Source organism: Numenius arquata, chromosome 7, assembly GCF_964106895.1.
Source record: "Numenius arquata chromosome 7, bNumArq3.hap1.1, whole genome shotgun sequence".
NCBI classification, from domain to species: domain Eukaryota; kingdom Metazoa; phylum Chordata; class Aves; order Charadriiformes; family Scolopacidae; genus Numenius; species Numenius arquata.
The window spans coordinates 44,304,593-44,313,361 of NC_133582.1; the positions used below are offsets into that span (position 1 = coordinate 44,304,593).

Consider the following 8,769-nt stretch of genomic DNA (forward strand, 5'->3'; position numbering starts at 1 on the left):
ATCAAAACACCTTCTACTTTTTTTTTAATAGTTCTGGCAGGTTTTCTTACCTCTTTCCTCCCTATACCCCTTCATTTACATATCTGTATCATTCTTCCTAATAAGCTTGCAGAAAACTGACGCTCAGTGAGATATTAAAGCATTTTAATGACTGGATGGCTCAGATCTTTTTCAACCTGTATTAACTACTAAACCATGATGACTGTTTATTCAAGATATGAGACATGACCCTTATGACCACAGACTTTAATATTATAAAACAGCTGTTACAGCTTCTACTTGTACAGACAGAAGATTTCGTTGGGGCTAGGAACTTAGTTGGTCTTCCCTAGAGCGGTGGGCTCCAAACTTAAAAGCACCTCTATCAGTAAAAAATATTTGAGCATTCATCCCAAATTTATTTATTTACTTTTATTTATAAATTATGTACATGTACTACTGCAATAACACATTAAGCACATAGAACATACACAAAAATAGCAATTAAAAAGATAAGATGAAGATTAAATAGACAGTAATTTTAAATAGACAATAAAATTTTATTTTAATTTAATTTTTTAATGGTACAAAAAATATTTTCTTCCCACACCTGAATGAATTGTTGTGCTTGCATCCCACCTTGGAGACCACTGGTCTTGAATACCAACATGCTTCCAAAGTGGTTGTGTAATATGATTGGAAAACTTGTAATTACTCAGTTTGGTAATTGCCAACATTTCTTCCTGGTGCCAGAAAAGGCAAAGCTTTTACTTCACAAAAAATGATGTTACTAAATTATGCCATTACGTGTCCAAGCATCCTATGGATGAATTAGACCACAACACTATGAAATAGTGTCTGAATAAAGTATAGTTATTTACCCTACTTCTGGCATTAAGACTTAGGAAATTACTGCTTTTACTGGCAAATATTTCAGAAAGTGTATTTAATATTTTCACAGTGGCTGTGTTTTTCATGTGTGTCATTTCTTTAAACCTGTATTTACGTGTAAAATAAATTTTCAAAAAATTTTTCTTTTTCTTTCCAGTAATAAAAAATTCACAACATAATGAAGAAGACAGAATTTTCATTGGAAGGATTGGGATAAGTGTAATGTATTCTTACCACAAAGTACTGCAGTGGATAAAGGTATACTGGACTATAGGAACCCGACTAGAAGAAAAACAATGAGTCATTTATTTTCTAAATGTTAAACTGTTTTTCTCTAGTTGAACGGCTGGATGTGCCACCCGCCACCCAACCAGCTTAGTACTTCTTAATTGTCCATAGCAGTCTTCCATGGAGCCCATCATAACTTTGTCTTGCAACCTAGAAACTTGATTGTTCAGGTTCAACTTTTGACTTTTCTGAGCTAAGGATGAATTAGGAGACAGGTCTTCCTGAGATTCTGGGGCAAGTTGCTGATGGGATTGTTTCTCAGAAGTGTCACTTTCTTCTGTCTGGCAATACTGCTGTATTCTGAGACCTCCCAACTCAAGCGATATTTACAGAAGTTTGAGTGGGCCGTTTCCCGCACTGATGCTTCTGAACCTGACCTCAAATGGAATGGATAAGGCCAGGAAGACAGAAGAAAAGCATAGCAAGGATGCTACTGCACTTGGTGAACTGCTTATTCCCCAGAACATCTCTAGAAGTGCTTTTCTTCCATTGAATCTAGGGTTCTAAAGACTTGCAAAGACTCAGACCTCACGAATAAATGCCCTTTATAATCCTTTCGTTGCTGTCAATATTACAAAGGGCCAGGATTAAGAGACTAGACTTTTCACTGGATGTTTTACAGTGTTTAGGGCTCATGCAGTATTGATCATAAGTTCAGTGCAGCAAGATCCATTTCGATGTTAAATTCATCTTTTTCTTCCTGGAAGGAAGGAGTGTGTACCAAGCTGCATCTCCTATACAATGCAACGTGACCAGTGACAACATAAGAAATAAACCACCGATGATTTTGGAGTGTATTTTAGTCAGTGATCACATTCTGAACTTAATCTTGTGTCAATGGGCCACCTTCTCATTGATACACCCACTAGCAAGAGCTGAAACACGTCTAGTTCAGAGTTTTGTTTGTGTTGCTTGACCAGCAAGGTGCAGCCAGACAGGACAAGTGCTGAATCCGGCCTGTTCTTGCCATGCTGGGGACATTAATTTGATATCCCACCTTGACTCCCTCATCATCTTTTTTAGATTGGTCAGATCTTAATTATCTTTGAGACTGCTACCTTTCTTCCATCTTTGACTGAAAAGGCCAACCAAGAAGTTGTTAAGAGGAAGCTTCTGTAGGAAACCAGTCTAAATATCAGCCTGGAATATGATGATAAAGTTGTTGGTTGTTACACTGTTGGCCAGAGAGGCCCAACTTTTTCCAGCTTATTGTGCTCCTGGGTACAAGTATCAGTGTTTTCGTTGGCTTATGCTGGAGTAATTATTTCAGTTCAACAATTATGCCTCTGCTGCAAAAGGAAAATAATCTTTTTCGAATTTTACAGGTTGTATAGTGCTGAATAGAATCAAAAGAGTAAAAACATTAATATACTAAAGTAATCAAATACAAATTCATTACAAAGTATATTAAAAATATTGTATAGGAACTGTAGAAATAATGTTATGGGGAATAGTGTGCTGGGAACAGTTCAACAATGGGTTGGTGGCATTTTTTGCCTGCACAGTCAAATTTCATTACAAATTTTACTATAGGGTTTTTTTTCTCCAGCTCCTTTTGAATAACTAAAGTGATTCAGCTGTATCACCGAATTAAATCTGCTGTATTTTGTGTAAATATACTTTGTGTTCACTGATATCACTGCTTTCTCTGACCTTTTCCCTTCTCCCTCTTATGCTAGGGAAGGAAGGTTTTGGATAAATTGCATGAGATGCAGATACATTTTACAGTCTTGAAAGGTCTTATAGGTGCAGAGAGGTTAGCATCAAGATGTCAAATTGTTAATAAAGCTGCAGAAATTTTTCTTAAAACTGGACGTTTGGATGGAGCAATATGGGTATTGAGAGGTAAGCTTGTCATATAAAAAAATGGGGTTTTATTTAAATTTGAATAGTCTCCTATCTTTATTTCAGATAAAAGTTACAAGTTAATAATACTGGGACATGGTTAGTACTCTTCTTGATACGTATAAGAGATATTATGGCTAATACCAGGTTTTTTTCAGAAAAGTTTTCAGTAGTCTGCTATCAACACCATTCTACTCAAAAGCCTACTCTAATAAGGGAGGGGTGCATCTTAGAAAGTGACTCTGCCTCATGCAGATTTCCTTTGAGCCAGGTGACATTCAGTGTCAAAAAATTTTCAGGCTTGGTTTGTTGCATAGTTTCTTTACCCCTCACAGTATCAACATTTAGTAAAATAGCTTTAGAATAGTACCATATTTTGCAAGTAAATAACGCATAATTACTGGCTTTTTGGAATTCTCATCTGCTGAAAAGAGAAGCAACTGAGAAGTATAAACAAGAATAGAAGGTGTTCTATAAAGTGATATTGAGGATCTAAAATTTGCTATTCAATTTTGTACATGTACATAGATATATACATATTTATATGCATGCTTATATATGCCACTGACAGTCCATTTACTACCACGATGTTTAGTAAAAGGGGTTATTTACAGTACAAAGGTTCAGAGAGGTATTGGTGATAAGGAATGAATTATTAATAACTAGAACTGCATTTTCTGTGAAATTCTGAAATTTATTTTCTGCTACAGTTTACAGTATATTCTTAATGGCCAAAAGTCTCAGCGTCCAGCAGTTTCAGTTCATAGAAATAACACTGCATTGTTGTTTGCCACAGAGTCAGAGTGGACTACAAATGCACCATTGTGGCCCTGCGATAAAACAGACATCCTCAATCGACATAATCTGCTGTGTACACTAGTGGACAAATACCTAGGGAAGAGTTTATACAGGCAGGCATTTGAAGTTCTGCAGAACTTACCAGGTTTTCAAAATCATGCTGGTAAGTAAAGAAAAAGGTACTGTGTTAAGAGCTAAAAATTTAACAGATGACTCTGTACTGTTCTTTTTGTTTGTTTTCCAGCTAAAATTTGTTGAAGTAAGATGGTTTTAGACAAGCTCGTTTTTTTTATTTTTTCCAAAGAGTGTAGGGTCATTTAGAATATATATTATACTCTGCTGCTGTTGCCACTCCACGCACAGAGTTTATATACCTGTCCTCTTTTTCAAATTGGCTCCGGAAACAGGAAAGATCCACTAAATTTTTAAGGATCATACACAGTCTGTACAATAAGATAAAATAGTTGAGGTGGTTCATTTTGTCTTCAGATTAATGCATTGGTTTTTTCTGTTACTGAGCTAGCTAACTTGGGCTTCTTTTACATACCATGTTAAGAACCAAATGCTCTTTTGGGCTCAATTTGTCTGAAAAATTTTGTGTGTGTACTTCAAGAGGAGATGTGTAGTTACTTAGGATCCACTGAGGAAACCTCAGCTGATTCCTGTGTAGGTCGCACTCTTATTGCCAGTGTGTGCTTTTAGGTGCATTAGGAGAGCTTAGTTGGAAGACCACCTACTTGGAGAATCTTAAAAGGATCTAGTCCTTTGAGGCATGAGGTGGAACTTGAAGCACAAAGGTGATTTTTTTATTGGTGGAAATTTTAAGTCCGAGACATCAGGTGAGGATTGTATTTATAGGCTTGGGCAATTGAATATATTTTTATCTGACCCTGTTGGTTTTGGCAGCAAATTATCACTTGGAGCTTAACACTTCTCTTTCACAATGTGAATGAACTATCTGTATGAAAAGACTTACGATGAATAAAGCATTGCTGTAAGTGATCTCAACCTTGTTCCATTTTGCTGTTAGAAGCAAGAATCCTGATTTAGGTACTGATTGAGAAGCGATGCTTCGATTAGATTTGCATTTCACTTAATTTAGTAGTTAATATTCTTCATTTCAGATACTGTAGATGTTTCTCAGTACAGCTGCCTTTTTAACAAGCTGATAAACGCCTGTTTTGAGAGCAAGAACCTTGGGGTCTCATCTTCTGCAGTAGACTTCATGCTTTCAAAAAATATAGCGATTGATATTTTTCTACTTAGAGGATTAATCACAGCTTTGGGAAGAAGTTCTTTGTGGTCTAAAGCTAGGACCTATTACAAAAGTAAGTTGCTTCTTAAACAATATCATTCCCTTATGTTCTTTAGATAATATATGCTCATAACAGCTCAGTGTGTTGGGAAAATATACTTCGTAAGAAGAAAACAGTACTTCCTGTGTCACTATCAGGAATTTATTTGTAACCAAAATGTTTATTGGGAAGTAGTGACAGTTGAAAATACAAATCAGTGCATGCTACCTGGCATGAAGTAGATATAATAATAACATTAATTTTTTACGTTCTATTTCAGCATTTCAGAAATGTGAACCCTGAAATGGTTAAAAAGTGCATCATCTTCACTTTTTTATCTAGACAAATTAGATGTCTTTACATTTCTGTTAAGAACTGTGGTGGTAAAAGTATTAATATTTAAGATTTGAGAGGTCTGGCTAAGAAGTTTCTCCTAAAGGGAATTCCTTTCAACTAAAAGCTAACAGTCTGTGATTGTTTTCAACTCCCCACTTCTCAGCTAAGATAATGCTGGGTGTGCCACTCTGATAGGGTCCACCTATCTCTCCAGATTGTCACATAATTTACTGTTTGATTCCGTCAAATCAAACGGATTTTTTTTTTCTCTGAAACGCTGTACGGGTTGGGTTCCTGGGATCACTTGGCAGAGGAAAGGGGAGCAAAGGGGGAGATGCTGTTAAAATGTCCTCTCGCTGTAATCATAGTTAATAAAGCTTCTATCTGATCTGTCCTAAATTGTACTGCATTATTACACACTTGGAGTCCCCAGGTTTCTGACAGAGCTTTTTAATCATCGCTGATGATATTCATTGATAAAAATAACATTTTACCACAGTGAATATTATGAGTGAATACTATTTGCTGTGTTCTCAAATCAGGCTATTTCACAGGTGAAATAATGAAATCCATTAAGAGGTTGGGGGAAAGGGGGGTGTCCACATTCTTAGCCACATAACAAAGAAAACAGGACTATGTTCGGTATTGGGAATCCTAATTCCTTACATTTCTGCATTTACTTTCAGGTGCTTTGTCATTGGGTTGCTACCCACCACTGCAGGGAAATTTATATCACAGAATTTTGATGATTCCATCTTCCCTGTCTGAGGTTGAGATGCTGTTGGCCATTGAAATATTTCTTGTTTCAAATGCCAGTGTTATTCAAAGTCCAATGGCTATTAGTCAGACTCTTCAAATAATACTGAAAAGGTTTGTTTTCACTTGTGTACCATTTTGATTGTATTTATCCATGTGATCATGTAATTAATGAGAGATCTTACTTTCCATTGGCTGGGAAAGAGAATGCATGGTTTTAAACTTGGTTTTAATCCTTGTTTCTAAACTAGTTATAGAACAGTAAATGTTTAGAGGGGTTTTATTATTATTATTATTATTTTTACATGTGTGTAGCAGAAAAGTAATTGTTCTGGAGTGATATTGGCCTGTGTTCTCTAACTGGACGTGTTTACCACACTTAAATGTACTGTATTTCCACAAACAGGATAGCTTGATATCTTGGTGTATGGATTCTTGTGTTGTGGTTAAGCAGTGGAGTAGAAGGGCACAGTCAAAACATTACTCCTTTCAAAAAGCAACTCTAACAATTCTTGGCTGTTTTTTGGAAAGTGCACAAAGCCGTTTTACTTGATTCACTTTATAGGGGATATCTCAAATTTGCTAGATATTTTCCCCCTTTCTGTGAGACTTAATACCTTCAGATAAAAATGTAGTTTTTTGCTTTTTCCTTTTGTCCATAAGCCACCAACCACTGTCACTAGATTACACCTATAATTTATTTTTCAAGACCCCATTTTCTCTGAGATTGACTGGCTCAGCGTCAAAATGTGAAACTGCATAGAAAAGCTACATTTGTTAAGAAGGATGAACAAGGGCATCTCAAACTTGAGTACTCTGTCTTCCTTCCTCTCTGCCCTTCCCAAGGAATACTTGTCTTAATTTTGTTCTTTTGATAAATGAGAAGTTTTTTATCTCTTGTTTTCATGTATATGCCATTGTACCTCTGCTTGTTTGCTTAGAAAGTAGATTCTGCTCTTGCAGAAACATCATTAAGACCCATCCTTATTCCAAAAGTGATTACATGTCAAAAATGACTAATCCTTTTGGATTCAAGCATGTACATGAATTCTTGCTATATCCAGTTCATAAAATGGTTTACATTCCTTTACTGAATTTTCCAGCCTGGAGTTGAACATTTCTTCATGAAACATGCTTTAAATATTGCAGACCTACTTTGCACTGGCATTAAATCCTATCACTTTTCATTACTGTAAAATATGTTAAAAATATGTATTTTCAAACTTTTTTAATTCTTCAGAATAATCAGCTAAAATTTGTCTAGAAATTAACATAATCTATTATAAGTGAAGTGAACACAAGACATTATTTTAATTTTTTTTGTAATCTCTTTGCCTATATAAAGAGTCAGGCAAGTGACGCAGGGCCTGTGTGGTACCTAATTTCGCATTTGTGAAAATTCACTTACAGATGTGAAGATCAGACAGTTCAGGGTAACAGTGACTATCAAGCAGCAGTGGAGAGGCTGATCCTGGCGGCTCGTTTATCGGATCCAAAGCTCTTTCTTAAGCATATGACAATGAATGTTAATATGGAAGAAGTTTACAGCTTGGAGCTTACATCTGCTCTAAAGTGGCTTCAGGAGAATATGAAATGGGCTGGGAAGGTCTGGCTGTTTCGGTAGTCATTAAATAGTAAAGACTTTTGGTTTGTAATGGTTAAAGCAATCATTGTTGAAAATAATGCAAATTAATAAAGGCAGTTCCCACTGGGTTCAGACTGTGCCTTACTGATTTACAGCAAGGCTTCAAACTTGTGTTTTTAAATACTTATATTGATGATAATGCAGAAAGTAGCACAGAACGAGTAATTTTTTTTTCCCTAACTATATAGCTTGTCACACTGACTTACAGAGATGTTTTGTAATGGCACGATTGGATAATGAGGAAGCTGCAGCTTCAGAACCTACATTCTCCTTTTTTACAGAGAATCTAGCACTACCTGTACTCTTCTCCTAGCGGGTGATAGTACATAAGTGCATTGACTTGAGTGTATCTACTGTTCTTGAGTGAAACGTTTTCCACGTAGCTTCATAGTCTGTAGATTTGTCTTCCTCACAGTATCTAGTGAGGATATTATCCCATCTGTGTGCCCCTTTAGATCTTAATTTCCTGACTCCAAAAACTCAGTAAAAAGCATTGAGAATAAAACAGCTTCAGAATGACTTGAGGCATGCCTAACTTGGGATACCTTCCTTCACAGAGCCGAGAGAGTTTACACAAATTGCTCACAGCTGAAGGTTTAGTTGTGTCTTGATAATAACTTGTATATGGCCTCACATTTGTGTATAAACATACTTCCACTGAAAAGGAAAACTTGCTTTCTCCATTGATTGTGCTCTTAAAGGGAAGAGGTTTTCTCCATTTTTTAGTTTCTGCCAACTGCAAGATGAGATGTAGGCTTCTACCAAACTGTTTCTAGCATTCCTGCTTCTTCAGGAATTCTTTTTTTCCATCTGCAAATCCTGAATCAGATTCGGAGCATTAGTTGCTTAAGACACACTTCATCTACTGATCTGCAGCCTGAGTAAGAAGGACCAAACATTTCATATTGAAAAACTCTCGTGGCAAATCAGTAGGAC

General features: G+C 36.2%; 1 protein-coding gene across 1 annotated transcript in view; it reads left to right on the top strand.

Annotated features, from left to right (window-relative positions):
• The window catches only part of TOPAZ1 (testis and ovary specific TOPAZ 1), a 36,613-nt gene extending 28,732 nt beyond the window's left edge, over window positions 1–7,881 (top strand). Inside the window, 6 exon segments of the mRNA XM_074150878.1 lie at window positions 1,028–1,128; window positions 2,838–3,003; window positions 3,800–3,964; window positions 4,926–5,129; window positions 6,119–6,302; window positions 7,599–7,881. Of these exon segments, the coding sequence (XP_074006979.1) occupies window positions 1,028–1,128; window positions 2,838–3,003; window positions 3,800–3,964; window positions 4,926–5,129; window positions 6,119–6,302; window positions 7,599–7,881 (1,103 nt within the window).
• Window positions 7,882–8,769: the final 888 nt, after the last annotated feature.